At 40.6% G+C, this 16,270-nt stretch overlaps 1 protein-coding gene and 2 pseudogenes across 4 annotated transcripts; all 3 read right to left on the bottom strand.

The window, feature by feature from the left end:
• Positions 1 to 1,213: 1,213 nt before the first annotated feature.
• On the bottom strand, positions 1,214 to 4,395 carry LOC125210066 (wall-associated receptor kinase-like 8 pseudogene; annotated as a pseudogene).
• Positions 4,396 to 9,078: 4,683 nt separating this feature from the next.
• On the bottom strand, positions 9,079 to 12,618 carry LOC148930847 (wall-associated receptor kinase-like 8). Of its 3 annotated transcripts, none has more exons than XM_089068030.1 (2): positions 12,482 to 12,618; positions 9,079 to 11,530 (listed from the first exon to the last, which is right to left on the bottom strand). In XM_089068030.1, exons 1-2 carry the CDS (start codon positions 12,552 to 12,554, stop codon positions 9,216 to 9,218), a joined length of 2,388 nt encoding a protein of 795 aa, XP_088924156.1. In that variant the 5' UTR covers positions 12,555 to 12,618; the 3' UTR covers positions 9,079 to 9,215. The 3 variants fall into 3 exon arrangements, with proteins under 3 accessions (XP_088924156.1, XP_088924157.1, XP_088924158.1); XM_089068031.1 differs by lacking the exon at positions 12,482 to 12,618 and adding an exon at positions 11,842 to 12,073; XM_089068032.1 differs by lacking the exon at positions 12,482 to 12,618 and adding an exon at positions 11,842 to 12,073 and having other exon boundaries at positions 9,079 to 11,526.
• On the bottom strand, positions 12,559 to 16,061 carry LOC125212082 (wall-associated receptor kinase-like 8 pseudogene; annotated as a pseudogene). The gene is made up of 2 exons (XR_016136941.1): positions 15,219 to 16,061; positions 12,559 to 14,736 (listed from the first exon to the last, which is right to left on the bottom strand). The product of XR_016136941.1 is annotated as a wall-associated receptor kinase-like 8 pseudogene (transcript).
• Between the last annotated feature and the right edge of the window lie 209 nt (positions 16,062 to 16,270).

Below are 16,270 nucleotides of genomic sequence, written 5' to 3'. Positions count from 1 at the left end.
AAGAAAACATCTGCAACACTGTTTTCATTCTGACATGTTACAGGAATGGTAGTAAAGAAGCAGTCATGTATATAGTTATATTCATACAGATGAGTTTTCTTCACCTGCTTATAACTGCTGAGTGATTGTATCACCACCTCTGCTTCCTGAGGTGAAGGATAATTCATCAGACTCGTCAACTTTAACAATATTGCGTTCGTTGCCTTAGTCTTGTTGAAAGTTTCATTCTTTGAGCAAATGTATGCCTTCCATCAATCTCTCCGATAGAATCATCAATCTCAATAGAGTTTGTTTTCTTTTCTTGCTTACATTCAATTGTTCTTGTTTTTCTGATTCGAGTTCCGGTTGGCAACGGGAAGCATACAAATTTAGTGCAGCATAAAGGAATTTTGATGTATTATGATGAATTAACCGAACGAAATAAGAGAAAAAGAGACAAATTATCCTGTACAGACATGCACTAGAAGAAAGAATATATACACATATAGCTACAGAAATACACTAATAATTGCAAATGAAGCATATATACATGTTTTAGTTAACTGTAAATGAGCAAAAAGCGTGTTTCTAAAAAATCAAGTGCATATTATTTAACATACCTGGCTTATTCAATCTGGATAGCTACATCCATCAACTAAGTGGGAAATAATTTTGTTTAGTAGCTAAGAATGCATTGTGCAGAACAACTAAGTAAAAAATTGTTTAGTGATTAAAAATTATTGAGTGTGGTATGTTGAGATGGAGGAGAAGTCATCAACCTCAACAACTTGGTGCTCTGTCTTCATCTTCACAGTTTCATTCTTCGTTAATTGTTTGCCTTTGCCTTCATCTTCTAGCGATAGACGCTTGCATTGATAATATCAAACACATGTTTTTCCTCCATGGAATGCAACAACACTCTCTCTAGTTCAGATCTCAACCATAACCACACAGAAGCTATAACGATGAGATGTCGCTCTTTTCTGTGAACTAACTTGACTGAAAATAGCACTCTATTGCTTACTTCATAACATGTACAGATTTTATCATATGAATCCCAAAAGTTGTTATAATTATTTCTCACTTAATGTGAATATTTTGTGGAATATGAAGCAATGCACTTGTGGGATAAACATATCAAAAACTTATTATCTACACATGTCATCAACAAACAATCAAAGCATGTAGCATACATACTGAATACATAACATAGTGTTTAGCAGCAATCTAAGATCAATACAAAATCTTGAATGACAACAGAAAATGATGTTATAAGAAACTTATTGCAAGCAAATCAGATTAAGAAAGTAGTCCATCTATTCACTCACCAAGCAATGGATACCCAGGTTCTGGTGGAAACGGGGCGATGGAAGTGAAGCTGATAGAATCAGAAACCTCTATAGAAAGAGAATGAAACTCTCTGCTGCCACCATCTCTATCTTCGGCATACGAGCATTCTTCCACCTTTTTGATAGCTTCCAACTCCGCTGAAACTTCCTTCATTGTTGGCCTTCTCTTCCCTTTAAAATGCAGACATCTTCTAGCAAGTTGAGCTACAACCATGATTTCATCCCTCTTGCCTTCTCTGAGGACCCTTGCATCAAGTATTTCAAGCAACACGTTTTCCTCCATCGAGTGCAAGAAATGTGTGGCTAAACTCCTCCCTGCTTCAGCTCTGACGGATGAGATTGCTTTCTCACCAGTTAGAAGTTCAACCATAACCACACCAAAGCTGTAGACGTCGCTCTTCTCTGTGAATTGGTTTGACTGGAGGTACTCTGGATCCAAGTAGCCGAAGGTGCCTAGAACTCGGGTGGTGCAGTGGGTCTGATCAAGAGCTACTGACCTTGACGTCCCAAAATCTGAGACCTTAGCGCGGTATTTATCATCCAACAATATGTTTGTTGACTTGATATCACGGTGATAGATAGGCACAGACGCTGAAGAGTGCAAGTAAGCAAGTGAACCTGCTATTTCTCTTGCAATTCTCAACCTCATGTCCCATGTCAATGGGAATTCCTCACTTGGCTCATGAATATGTTGGAAAAGGGTTCCATTTGGGATGAACTCATAGATGAGAAGAGGAACTTCAGTCTCGAGACAACATCCTAGTAACTTAACCACATTCCTATGGTTCACTTGTGACAGTATAACCACTTCATTTATGAAGACTTCAAGGTCACCTTCCTCTAACTTCTGCGATTTCTTGACTGCCACAATGTTACCATCCTTCAACATTCCTTTATAGACAGTGCCTTGCCCACCACGGCCAAGTATGCGGTTCTCATTGTAATGATCAGTGGCCAGTGTCAACTCTGTAGATCTATACAATTTGGTCTTGTCAAGGCCATTATCAGTTGCTGAAAGCTGTTGTTCCAGTAACAGCCCCCCGTTTCGCTTGAAAAACTTGTGTCTCCGGTTCGCCTTGATTCTTTTTCTGATGGCTTTGGTCGACCTCCACGCTACAAGGAGTAGAATCAGAGCACCGAGACTACTGCCAACGCTGATTAATATTGTTTTCTGAGGGGCTTTATATTTAAAATTTTCATCATCAATACATTTATAATCCCCTATTACATTGGTACAAGACCTTGGTCCACAGTGATTATCTGTTGCATTCGCACATTCGTCTACATCAATGCATTTCTCTGGTAGATACGGGTTACCTTTATACCCGAGAGGGCAAGAGCAGTATTTGGTTGAAGATGCATAAGTAGTTCTATAATAGTAGTAATAATATGAATTTGATCTCTCATAATATGACTCAAATGAATATCGAGAACTAACTGATGATGAGTGGCAGTAATAATCGAAAGGATATATGCTACAATAATCGTCAAAATGGTTTTTTAAACAATCGGGAGAATTATTTTTTGCATATCTGCGGCCAAAATCATCAGGATATGAGAGGCAATAATCATTAGCATATGTGCAAGTACTGTTAGTATAACCTTTCAGTTCACCAAATTCCCACTCAAGTACCAGACGAGCGAATCCCAATCCTCGGTTTAATGCTTTGAAACTTTTGTAATGATTTGTTAACCATATCTTCTCAACAGGAAGAACAAATCCACAAGAGCTATTATCACTTATAGCTTCAGTTGTTCTGTACTTGTACTCGAGCTCCTTGAGTCGTGGTGGAAGTGTTGTTTGGCAGCAGTTAACGCCGTTGCAGCTAGTTTCTGTGGAGTTAGCAGCAATAATGATTTTATTAATTGATAACTATGAGAGACTCCACACATATTTATAATATCATGGATACAATATGGAAAGATATGCTAAATCCCTATAATATCTAAACAAGGAAGAGACTTAAAAGCAAAAGCTTTAGCGAGACGTCTCCTCCTGGATCGAACGCATGCCGAACAACTGAAATTCTCCCTTCCTCACCTCCATCAAAAATTAACAAAGGCGGACTTCTCCATTTGCACTCTTCTGCATCCAGAACGTGTAAATATAGTTGGAGAAGTCCCAAGTTTTTCTCGTAATCAAATTACCGATCCTTCACTCTACCGCTTGTGATATTCTTCGGTCTAAAGAAAGAATAGGCTCCCAACGTCCTCTTCGGTCTAAAGGAAGAATAGGTTCCCAACGTGCCACACACTTCTACCACATACACCAAATTTTTCCCTATATATTCTGTCACCAAAGGATTGCAAATTCTCAAGCAGACACCGCCGTCATCATATGCATTTTCTTGAAGCAAAAACCTGAAATCCCCTTCGATATGCAAGAACGCAACAGTAGGCAGTGGGTTGGTGATATGATGTTCGTCTCTTCAGAGCTGCACGAAAAATATATATCCTCCAAAGATGAAACTCGGGGGCCTTCGGGGCTCGCATCTCTATCCTCCTCTACTCCGTGATTATCACAAAGCAAGGAAATCGATGGATTCGATACACCAGCTACATCTAAATTAGATGCACCATGATCATCCACTTCTTCCACCTCTATTTCTAATCTAGAGTCCATTAAAAATGAACTTCCCAGATTGTCACTATGCTCCTCCACCATCCCATTCTCATAAGAATAATTGAAATCTTTAGCATTATGAAATGAATATTCCATATGAGCATCCGAACTCGGTAAATCAAACATTTCTTCTTCTTGTTCCCTCATTCCATTCGTACTCGAAGCGTACTTCGACAAATGTGTATGTGAGAACTCGTTAGCACTAACTAGTGAATTTGTCCCACTCCGGCTCCGAAGCGAACAAAGACCAAACAACCTCTTTTTTCTAAAATGGGCCTCGAGAATAACTTTCATCTCAGGAGCCGAACCCGTGATCGAGCACCTGTCGACCTTCCGCAGAGAACTATTATGAGAGAAAGATGACATCATCTCCCAATATAGATCTTCACTTTCATCCCTACCATATGATATCGATCCCGAAAGAAAAGCTTCATCTTTTCTCATTGAGCTTGGGACGGCTGTAGCAGAAGGCGGTGCTGCTGAATAGACATGATACGGCGGACACCGACGCGGTGGTGGTGGTGGCCAGCCGGTTGAGGGCTGCTGGTCGAGCCATGAGTAGTGTTCCATGGTGGAACATCGCCGCTGCACATAAGAATTCCGACTAAAATAGGACCGTGGAATTCTCGGGCGATCTGGCGGTAGCTCCACGCACAGTCTTGGCGCTTCGACTGATTATACCCATATGGGCTGTGTAACTGCAGGTAGGGTTCGGGACCATAAATTGGCGATGGTGCATAGCCATAAGGCGACCGTTCAAAGGGCTGGAAACCCCACGAATTGCGGCTACCAATAGGGTGCAACTGCTGTGGCGGTGGCTCCGGCAGCAGAGGAGGGCGAACTCTCCAGAATCGAAGTGCGCAGCTGTCCATACGCTGCTTTTGACGCCTGCAATCTTGTCACACGTCGATCAAGTTCCTCCCAACGTGATTCCAACCTTGAGGTGACGGCATCCAATTGATCGATCCATTGTTCGTAGCGCCCCATTCCGATGTTGTTCCGTGACATGATGAAGGAAGTTGGCTATGATGAGAAGACAGTGGAGCTGATAATGGAAAAAAAATGATGTTAATATCCTTCCACGTTGCAGATGAAAAAAGGCTAGCTATGGTGATGGGGTCGAAGAATGGACTGAATATTGTGGATTTTGGTTTGGTAGATGGAGTTGGTGGTGATGCGGAGGAAGAGTACGGGATGAAAGCACCAGTTGTTAAGAGCCTCCTACTCCTAACGTGAGATTTCAGTCCAAATTCACAATTGTAACACCACAATTCCGGTGCCCTCGTTTAAGGGTCGGCGGACAAACAATAGGGCTGGCGCGGAGGAGTCTCCGTTGGCAGCGTTAGGAGTTCAGATCTGTTGATTAATCCGGTGCCCAAGTCTTGGGTTGGCGGTGATCTTCGGAGATAGAGCTGGGCGCGGGAATGAATCTCGTCGACAACGGTAGATAATTAGGGAATCTTGATACTCCACAAGTGGGCAAACGATAATGATTTTATTAATAGATAACTATGAGAGACTCCACACATATTTATAATATATGTGGATACAATATGGAAAGATAGGGGTGCGTTAAAATGACAACACCTCTTAAAGTAACACCATACCACCATTCCTAGCCAATCATTTATACACGTAGACGAATAATCAGCTGCCATGTGGCAATCATAAAAAATGCTCAAGGGTAAATTTTTTCGGGCAGCAATATCCAATACACTATACAACAATTTTTCTTGGCCAGCAATATCCAATACGCTAGACAACAATCTAGATTGTCTAACGTTTATACTATTGCTGTGTAAAGTTTATAATATTGCTAGATACGTGGTGTGGTGTCACAGTGTCACTTTAAGAGGCGTTGTCATTTTAACACAAACCTGGAAAGATATGCTAAATCCCTATAATATCGAAACAAAATAATGCTCCCTCCGTCCACAAAAAATAGAGCAATTGGTGAATGACAAAAGTTTTAATGTAGAATTGGTAAAGTAAGAGAGAAGAAAAAAAAGTAAGAGAAAAGGAGAAAAGTAAATGGGAAGTAGTGTTAGTGCAATGATATGTAGGGTTATTATTTGTTGAAAATTTTTCATAAATGAATGTGCTCTATTTTTTTTGGACGGCCAAAAATAGTAAATGTGCTATGTTTTTTGTGAACAGAGGAGTATAATAGAAGAGGATCTAAACAAAATAATATAGTAAAAGAGGCTCGTATCAGGTGGCTTAGCCGATAACATCGACACTCAAACAACTTCGGGATTTCTGCTTTGACAAGGTATTTTACAGACGTTTTATAGCGCATTATGCACAAATTGCAGCCCCCATTGAAAGGATGCCTTCCAATGGTCTCCGACAGCAGACGTCAGTTTTGACAAATCTGAAGAAGGCCACGAAAAAGGCCCCAATTTTGAGACTTCCGGACTTCACGCGTACATTCTATGTGGAAACTGACGCATTTGACTTTGGAATCAGGGCAGTCCTTCTTCAAGACAGGTACCCTTTCACTTTTTCCAGTAAAAAATTATGCCCTTGTGGCCGGAGTGCTTTTACCTAGCTATCATAAGGAATTGTACGCCATTTTATAGGAAGTGCAGAAATGGAGGCAGTATTTTCTGTGAGGCGAGTTTGTGATTAGGAGTGATCAAAAAAGAGTTTGAAGGATTTGCTGCAGCAAGTGAACCAAGCATTTGAGCAACAATTGTGTGTTTGTAGCTCATGAGGTTTAAGTTCAGCATTGAGTACAAGACGGGGGCGTCGAATAAAGCCTCAGATGCACTATCGCAACTTGATGAGGGTGCAACGGCAGCGGCAGATGCAGCCCTCCTCGTGATAGTAGCACATCCGATTGCAGATGTTATTGCTCTACTCCGGCAGGAGACGGCAACAGCTGCGGATTTAGTAGAGCTCCATCAGAAGATTGATGATGGCAAGGCAGCCCCTAACTTATCCTTTCACGGCTGATTTTAAAACTGTGTTATTATACGAGTATCATGATACACCTCATGTCCGGATTCGAGCGAACACTCCGCCGTCTAGCATCGGATTTCTTTTGGCCAGGATGAACCGAGATGTTAAGAAATATGTGGCCGCTTGTGTGGAATGTCAAATCACCAAGTATTCAACACAAAAGCCTGCGGGTTTGCTGCAACCTTTGCCTATTCCATCCCAAGTATGGGACGATGTTTCCATTGATTTCGTGACTTGCTTGCCTTTATCGAGGGGTTTTACGACTATCATGGTGGTGGTGGATTGACTGTTGAAATATGCCCACTTTGCGCCGTTGCTAGCACGTTTTGATGCCTTGAGGGTGGTGCGTTTGTTCATTGACACGGTGGCAAAAAATCATGGGTTCCCTAAGACCCATTTTTCGACGGCTATCATCCGCAATCTGATGGCCAGACGAAGGTCCGAAACAGGGGTTTGGAGCAATACTTGTGGTCTTATACAATGATAGACCGTCATGGAGAAAATAGTTATGGTGGCATACCGCTTGAAGCTGCCGGAGGGGGCACGATTCACGACGTCTTTCATGTCAGTTTACTCAAACCATTTGTGGGAGATGCGTCGGGGGGTGGTGCCGTGAAGTTGCCATCCGAGTTTGTAGGGTCAGGCCCGATTATGAAGTCGGTGAGGATCTGAGAGCGTAGCATGGTCCTGTGTGGTGAAGAGCTTGTGGAGCAGGCGCTGCTGGTGCAGTGGCCGATTGAGGGGAAGAGATCGAGCACTTGGGAACCTTTTGAGGAGGTGATTCTCCATTTTCCTTATCTCCTTGAGGACAAGAAGCCGCTTATTGTGTGGTGGGGGGGGGGGGGGGGAGAGTTGATATGAGTATGGACCGGCATGGAGAGCCAAGACCAGAGTCACCAACAACAGATGAAAGGGACAGGATGCTAGACCGTGATTAGACCGAAGAGGCTAATTGACGGCCGATGCGCGAGAGGTCAGCGGAGAGGAAGCAATGGCCGCGACGGCAGGTGCGAACACCCGCGCGTTAGTCAAGTCAAGCGTATTATTTGATGTTTTGAAAACTCTGTTCTTCATTTGTCTGCTCGAATTGCTTCCAACTCACATGCAACTTCCTTCATTGTTTTACCATTCAAATGCAGACATTTCCTAGCAACCTCTACCATAGCCTCAATTTCTTCCCTTTCAGCATCTCCTAGCATCGTTGCATCAACGATATCGAATAACTGATCTTGCATCAATCCAAGTATATTGTTTTTTAAGTGACACATCTTTATTATGTTTCTTCAAAAGGTAGCTTAAATCAGTGGATCACACTACTTTGAACACAAAAACACAACCTTCTTTATATAAGTAAATGATAAGTCATACTTGTTAGGATGAAAATGAGCATAAGATACTTCCATCCATGAAATAATGTCCCATTTTGCCATTTAAGGGTGTCTGCGATTTAAAGTCTCACTTACTTTTTTTTTTTCCATTCTAAAAGTAAATAGACCCCACCATTCACCTAACTTTTTCTGATGACTTTTATTGCCCCCAAGGCTACAAGGAGTAGAATCAGAGTGCCGAGACTACTGCCAACACTGATGAACGCTGTTCTCAGACGAACTTAATATTTGGCATTTTAATCAATACATTCATAACCCCCTTTCAAATTCTTTCAAGAATATGGTTCAATAGTTCATGGAGTACTAAATATTATAAGCACTCAGCATGCTACCTTATATGATTGAATACTGATCAAATTATATGGGAAAATCTTGAATGGAAATAGCACACTATTGCTTACTTCATAACTAACATGTACAGTTTATCATAAACTTAACATATACTCCCTCTGTCCTAGATAATTCGACCCAAACTTAACATATACTCCCTCTGTCCTAGATAATTTGACCCAGTATTCTATTTCGGGCCGTCCTACAAAATTTGTCCCACTTCACTTTTACCATTTTTGGTAGTGGACCCCATATTCCACTAAATCATTCCTACTCACATTTTGTTATAAAACTAATACTTTCAAAGTATGACCCACATCCCACCAACTTTTTTAACTCACTTTCCATTAGATTTCTTAAAACCCGTACTGGGTCAAAGTGTCCCAAATTATCTGGGACGGAGGGAGTACTTATTATATACACATGTCATCAACAAACAATCAAATGTAACACACAAACTGAATACATAACATAATGTTTAGCAGCAATCTAAGATCAATACAAACTCTTGAATGACAACAGAATATGATGTTATAAGAAACTTATTGAAAGCAAAGCAGATGAAGAAAGTAGTCCATCTATTCACTCACCAAGCAATGGATACTCAGCTTCTGGCGAAAACGAGGCGATGGAAGTGAAGTTGATAGAATCAGCAACCTCTATAGAAAGAGAATGAAACTCTCTGCTTCCACCATCTCTATCTTCAACATACGAGCATTCTTCCACCTTGTTGATTGCTTCTAATTCTGCTGCAACTTCCTTCATTGTTGGCCTTCTCTTCCCATTCAAATGCAGACATCTTCTAGCAAGTTGAGCTACAGCCATGATTTCATCCCTCTTGCCTTCTCTGAGGACCCTTGCATCAAGTATTTCAAATAACACGTTTTCCTCCATCGAGTGCAAGAAATGTGTGGCTAAACTCCTCCCTGCTTCAGCTCTGATGGATGATATAGCTTTCTCACCGGTCAGAAGCTCAACCATAACCACACCAAAGCTGTAGACGTCGCTCTTCTCTGTGAATTGGTTTGACTGGAAGTACTCTGGATCCAAGTAGCCGAAGGTGCCTAGAACTCGGGTGGTGCAGTGGGTCTGATCAAGAGCTACAGATCTTGACGTCCCAAAATCCGAGACCTTAGCACGGTATTTTTCATCCACGAGTATGTTTGTTGACTTGATATCGCGGTGATAGATAGGCGTAGATGCTGAAGAGTGCAAGTAAGAAAGTGAACCTGCTACTTCTCTTGCAATTTTCAACCTCATGTCCCATGTCAATGGGAATTCCTCACTTGGCTCATGAATATGTTGGAAAAGGGTTCCATTTGGGATGAACTCGTAGACGAGAAGAGGAACTTCAGTCTCCAGACAGCATCCTAGTAGCTTAACCACATTCCTGTGGTTGACTTGTGACAGTATAACCACTTCATTTATGAAGACTTCAAGGTCACCTTCCTCTAACTTCTGCGATTTCTTGACTGCCACAATCTTACCATCCTTCAACATTCCTTTGTAGACAGTGCCTTGCCCACCACGGCCAAGTATGCGGTTCTCATTGTAGTGATCAGTTGCCAATGTCAACTCTTTAGAACTATACAACCTGGTCTTGTCAAGGCCATTATCAGTTGCTGAAAGCTGTTGTTCCAGCAACAGCCCCCCGTTTCGCTTGAAAAACTTGTGTCTCCGGTTTGCCTTGATTCTTTTTCTGATGGCTTTGGTCGACCTCCAAGCTACAAGGAGTAGTATCAAAGCGCCGAGACTACTTCCCACGCTGATAAACGCTGTTCTCAGATGAGATTTATATTTGGCAGTTTGATCAAAACATGTAAAATCCCCATTTACATTGGTACAAGACCATGGATTACAGGGATTATGCGTTGCATTCTCGCATTCATTTACATCAATGCATTCCTCTGGTAGATATGGGTTACCTTCATACCCATCAGGGCAAAGGCAGTATTTGGTTGAAGATGCATAACCAGCTCCATCATAGTAAATTGACGATAATTCCTCATAATATGAATCAAATATATACGTAGAACGATCAGAGTATGATTGGCAGCCAAAAAGAGAAGGATATATGCTACAAAGATCATTATAATGTTTGTTCCTACAATAGGAAGAAGCATTTTTTGTATGTCTGCGGCCGAACTCATCAGGATGTGAGAGGCAATGATCATCATAATATGTGCAAATTCGGTTAGTATAACCTTTCAGTTCACCAAATTCCCACTCAAGTACCAAAGGAGCAAATCCGATTCCTCGAGCTAATGCTTTGAAGCTTTTGTAATGATTTGCTAACCATATCTTCTCAACAGGAAGAACAAATCCACAAGAGCTATCATTACTGATAGCTTCAGTTGTTCTGTACTTGTACTCGAGCTCCTTGAGTCGTGGTGGAAGAGTTGTTTGGCAGCAGTTAACGCCGTTGCAGCTAGTTTCTGAGGAGTTAGCAGCACACATGGATGTACATCCTCCTATAGTAGTCGTTTCATTAGCTTGCAACCAGACCGAATTCTTGCAGCCTGACACAGCTAACGTGTTGTATCGTGCTGAGATTGTAAACGGACTTCCGTTGAGGGATGTCAAGAGATGGCCTGTGCTCAGATTCTCAGAGCAAGCCATAGGTGACAACACCGGCTTTACTATGACTGTACCTCTGATGGAAACCTTAACTACTTCCATGCTGATGCTGCTCAAGAATGGTGTTGTGGAATTCCGGCAGGTAACAATGAAGGAGGAATTTGCACTACACTTCGGACCAATCCCAAATGGAAAGGGAATGGTGTGATTTCCACACTTTTCTTGACAATTAGGCATCGACAGAGATATTGCCAGACTCAAAGTTATGGTATAGCTCAGCAAGATGATGACATGCCCTAATATGAATGACTTCATTCTTCCTTCAACAACAAAATCTCAATTTAAACAATTGCTATAAACTCTTGAAGTTTATAAATACAACATCAAAATTATAGTTAAAAACATTTGCTATAAAATTCAAGAGTTCATAGAATACAAATATTTAACATGCTACTTTATATAATTGGGCGTGAAGAGTCAGTAAGAAAAAGCATGAAGCAGAATATAACTATATTCAAGAATCTTCAGTTTATATGGAATCTAGATATATCTAATTAAAATTCATGCATCAACCTCATATTCTGAAAAGGAAGCATATAAATTTAGTTCCCATCACTAATACGCAACGTACCTTTACTGAATCTAAACCTTTCAAGAGCTATGTAAAATCGAATAGTGTTGTGTGTATGATTTGATCAACTTAGTTTCCAAGTGAATAACATGTTATCTTTAAAAGTCTTCCAAGTCAACTGTCAACTGTTTCAAGTCTTCTAAAACTTTGAATGTCTAATTTTCCAACACAGAAAAAGGAAAGAAATATCGTTTAAATTCGGTAGGGACCAGGCACTAGATAAAAAAGGTCTACAAAGCACTAGATAAAAAAAATGTCTACAAATTCTGAAGATAAGTAGTTCACACAAACCTTTGAGGTAGGAGTGAAGTGAGCAAATCATACTGAAAACACAAAAATCAAAACCATGCCAAACCAAACCAAACCAAACCAAACAAAAAACCAGTTTGGTTAACTCAATAATTTCGGTTAAACAGTTATTTTGGATTGAAAATCTGGGTTTAGACTTCAGAATGAAATTCCAACAACATAATGAGCTTCAGCTGTAGTAAGGCTTCGATGAATCTTGATCAATTTAAAATTTGATCAAGAGTGACATAAACATTCATATTGACATTGGCAAAGTAAACAATAACTCAATAATTTGAATCGGAAATTTAATTTGAATTCGAGAAAACTTCAGTAACACTTTAATTCTGACCTGTTACAGAAATAGTAGTAATGCAGCAATCATGGAGTACATAGTTATCTTCACAGAGATGAGTTTTCTTCATCTGCTTATAAATATTGAGTGCTTATATCACCACCTCTACTTTCTGAGGTGAAGGAGAATTCATCAGACTCATCAACTTCAACAATATAGCGTTCTTCACCTTCATCTTGTTGAAAGTTTCCTTCTTCGAGCAAACGTATGCCTTCCAACTCGACTGCAACTTCCTTCATCGTTGGCCTTCTCTTACCGTTCGGATGCAGACATCTTCGAGAAAGTTCGGCAATAGCAAGAATCTCTTCCTTTGTGCCCTCTTTGATCACCCTTGCATCGAGAATATTAAACAGCTGATTTTCCTCCATGGAATGCAAGAAGTGTGCAGCCAAACCCCTCCCCTCTGCAGCTCTGATTGCTGACACTGCTTTCTCACCGGTTAAAAGCTCAACCACAACCACGCCAAAACTATAAATACTCGGGATCCAAATAGCCAAAGGTTCCTTGCACACGCGTGGTCAGGTGAGTTTGATCAACAGAAATTGATCTTGATATCCCAAAATCCGAGACTTTGGCGCGGTATTTTTCATCCAAAAGTATGTTCGATGATTTGATATCACGGTGATAGATAGGCGCAGATGAAGAAGAGTGCAAGTAAGCAAGTGCTCCAGCTACTTCTCTTGCAATCCTCACTCTCAACTCCCATGATAATGGGAATTCCTCATTAGGATCATGGATGTGTTGGTGGAGAGTGCCGTTTTGGATGAACTCGTACACGAGGAGAGGAACTTCAGTCTCAATACAACACCCCAACAATTTAACCACATTCCTGTGATTGATCTGTGAGAGAATGACAACCTCGTTGATGAAGGCTTCAAGATCTACTTCTTCCACCTTCTTCGACTTCTTGACTGCTACTATCCTTCCACTAGTCAGCATTCCTTTGTAGACAGTGCCTTGTCCTCCACGGCCAAGTATCCAATTCTCGTTATAAAAATCAGTAGCTCTCGATAGCTCTTTCGAACTGAACAACCTAGTTTTCTCAAGGCCATTATCCACAGACGACAACTGCTGTTCCAACAATAAGGCTAAACACTTGAGTTTGTGTTTATCCTTCATTCTTTTCCTCATAGTTCTAGTGGCAAAAAACGCCCCGAGTAACAAAGCCAGCCCTCCAGCCGCGCTACCAATACTGATAATCATTATTTTGGCAGTTGGTCTTTTCCGACAAGTGAAGCCTCCGATTGTATTGATGCAAGTCCCATTACCACCACATATGTTCAATGTTGAGTTGCTGCATTCATTTATATCAACACATCCTTCACGGCCTAGATACGGGTTCCCTTCAAAACCGTCACGGCAAGAGCAGTACCTAGTCGATGATACATAGTTGTTTCCAGTAGTATCATAACGCGGTGTATAGTAATCATCAATGTATTGATCACTGCGACCTTGAGGCAGCACTTTGCAAATAGTATTGTCATGGAAGTCTTCAAAGCCGACGCGCTCCCAGTCAATCACCAGTTGTGCAAATCTGAACCCCGCGTCATATGGATTCAACGGATCTTGATTTAGGCCACTATGCAACATGTAAGCACTCGGTATCCATTTCTTGTCAGCAGGAAAAGCATAACCACAATATCTACTTTTGTTACTTGCTTCAATGCTTCGATAAGTATACTGAAACTCTTGTGGTCGTTCTGGCATTGTCGTCTGGCAGCAGTTAACGCCACTGCAGCTCGTGTCCGTGGAATACGCATCACAGATAGCTGTGCATCCTCCAACTGTCTGCATCGTATCAGAACGCAGCCAGACTGAATTCTTGCAGCCTAACACAACAAATGAATTGTAGTGTGCTGGGATTGTAAAAGGGCTGCCACGAAGTGAAATAGGCACAGGGACAGTTGTCTGCATATTCGAGCAATTCATAGGTGACACGGGCAGCTTTACAATCAATGTTCCATACAGCGAAATCTTCACCACTTCCATATTGATGATGCTCAAAAATGGAGTGGATGAATTTTGGCAGGTAATTGCATAGGGGGATTCTTTGTGGGATTTTTCGCAGTCGACAGAATCATTAAGGCATTTTGCACTGCAATTGGAACCAACCCCAAAAGGATAAGGGATGGTTACATTCCCACACTTTTCGGGGCAACCAGGCTTCGACAAAGATATGGCTGTTATGGTGAGGCTTAGCCAGGAAAAGACAGAGAGTGTAATAAAGGGAAACTTCATTCTTTGCCTTTAGCCTGCAGAGTTTCAACAAAAGTCCAGTTTCAACTACAGTTATTCATATTTTGGGAAATTACGCACATCATAAAACACAATAAAGAACACGAGTTCGTCTCTCTACAAAACTACGCGTGGAGGCGATGCCAAGGCAGAAATTTTCACCACATGATTTTCGAATACAAAACACAACCAAGCCCTAAATTCAACAGATTTTATGTGGATGTAGATATTCAAAATCCATCAATCAATGAGTTGTGAAAAGGAAGCATATAAATTCAGTTCCCATCAATAATATGCAATGTACCCTTAGCCGATGTTTTCTTCCAAGTCTTCTGAGAGGAATAATGGTGATTGGGCTCACAGATTTTGACTATATGATTGTTGAAATACAAGGAGAAACAACTATTTAAATAGGCAACAAGGAGAAACAACTATTCATGCTTAACATTTCAACAATAATTGAACTATAGTTAGATGATTCTGTAGAAAACAAACATACCTTTCAGTTGCTGTTTTTGTTACAATTGCACTCACTTCTGATAGGAGGAATGTTGAATTTTTGTGAATGTAGATACTCAACAAATCAAAGAATGACTGACTAGTTATTTTGATTTTCAAGTGCGCCAGCTATTCTGTCATTATTGAATGACATAGACTTAAGTAGCTCAAAGAATTGACTGTTGATAGAGGAAGAACGAGTAATGTGAAGTCATGTTGACTCATTTAATCTAAATTGGATACTAGGGAAAAAAATACCTACAAAAAAGGATAAAGAAGTTAAGGATAAGTATAAAAAGCTTTTGATCGGTAGATTTTATGTAGATGTGGATATTCAAAATCAATTATCAACCTAATGCTCTGAAAATGAAGCATATAAATTCAGTTCCAATCAATATTATGCAATTACCCTTTAGAGAATCAGATGTTTCAAGAGCGAAGTAGTCGAATCGTGTTGCATATGTGGATGAAGGCAAAAATGTTACTCCATTATTATGCAAGGCTCATAATGAAAATGTATTCTTTCCCAGTAGATAACAATAGCATGTTGGCTGGCCATCTTTAAAAGTGTTCCAAGTCAACTGTCAACCTTTTCAAGTCTACTTTGGCTGTCTAATTTTTCATCACTATATATGAATCCAATAGGGACAGCCACTAAATTAATGGAGTTTGGTTTCAGTCGCCATCTCTCCACTTGCGGAGACAATGTCAGGCCAGAGATTTTCACTATATGATTATCGAATGCAAAATACAAGGAGAAACAAGTAGTAACTAAATAGGCAACAATCAAGCCCCAATCATAAGCCCATTCAGGTTCAACACTTGAACAATAATTGCAATAATTAGATGCATATGTAGAAAACAAGTATGAAGAACATACCTTTTGCTTGCAGTTTTGGTTACAAGTGGACTCATTTCTGATGAGGTGAATGATGATTGAGCTTAGAGATTTGATGTGAATGTAGATATCAAAGCAGATGGTTTACTTTAATTAATCAGAGCATGATAGACTAGTTATTTTAGTTTCAAGAGTGACATGACCTAAACTTTTCA

The sequence above is a fragment of the Salvia hispanica genome, chromosome 3 (assembly GCF_029641045.1).
Source record: "Salvia hispanica isolate PSC_SH4W2 chromosome 3, Shi_PSC_v1, whole genome shotgun sequence".
Lineage (NCBI taxonomy): Eukaryota > Viridiplantae > Streptophyta > Magnoliopsida > Lamiales > Lamiaceae > Salvia > Salvia hispanica.
This window is presented reverse-complemented; position numbering and strand designations above follow the sequence as displayed.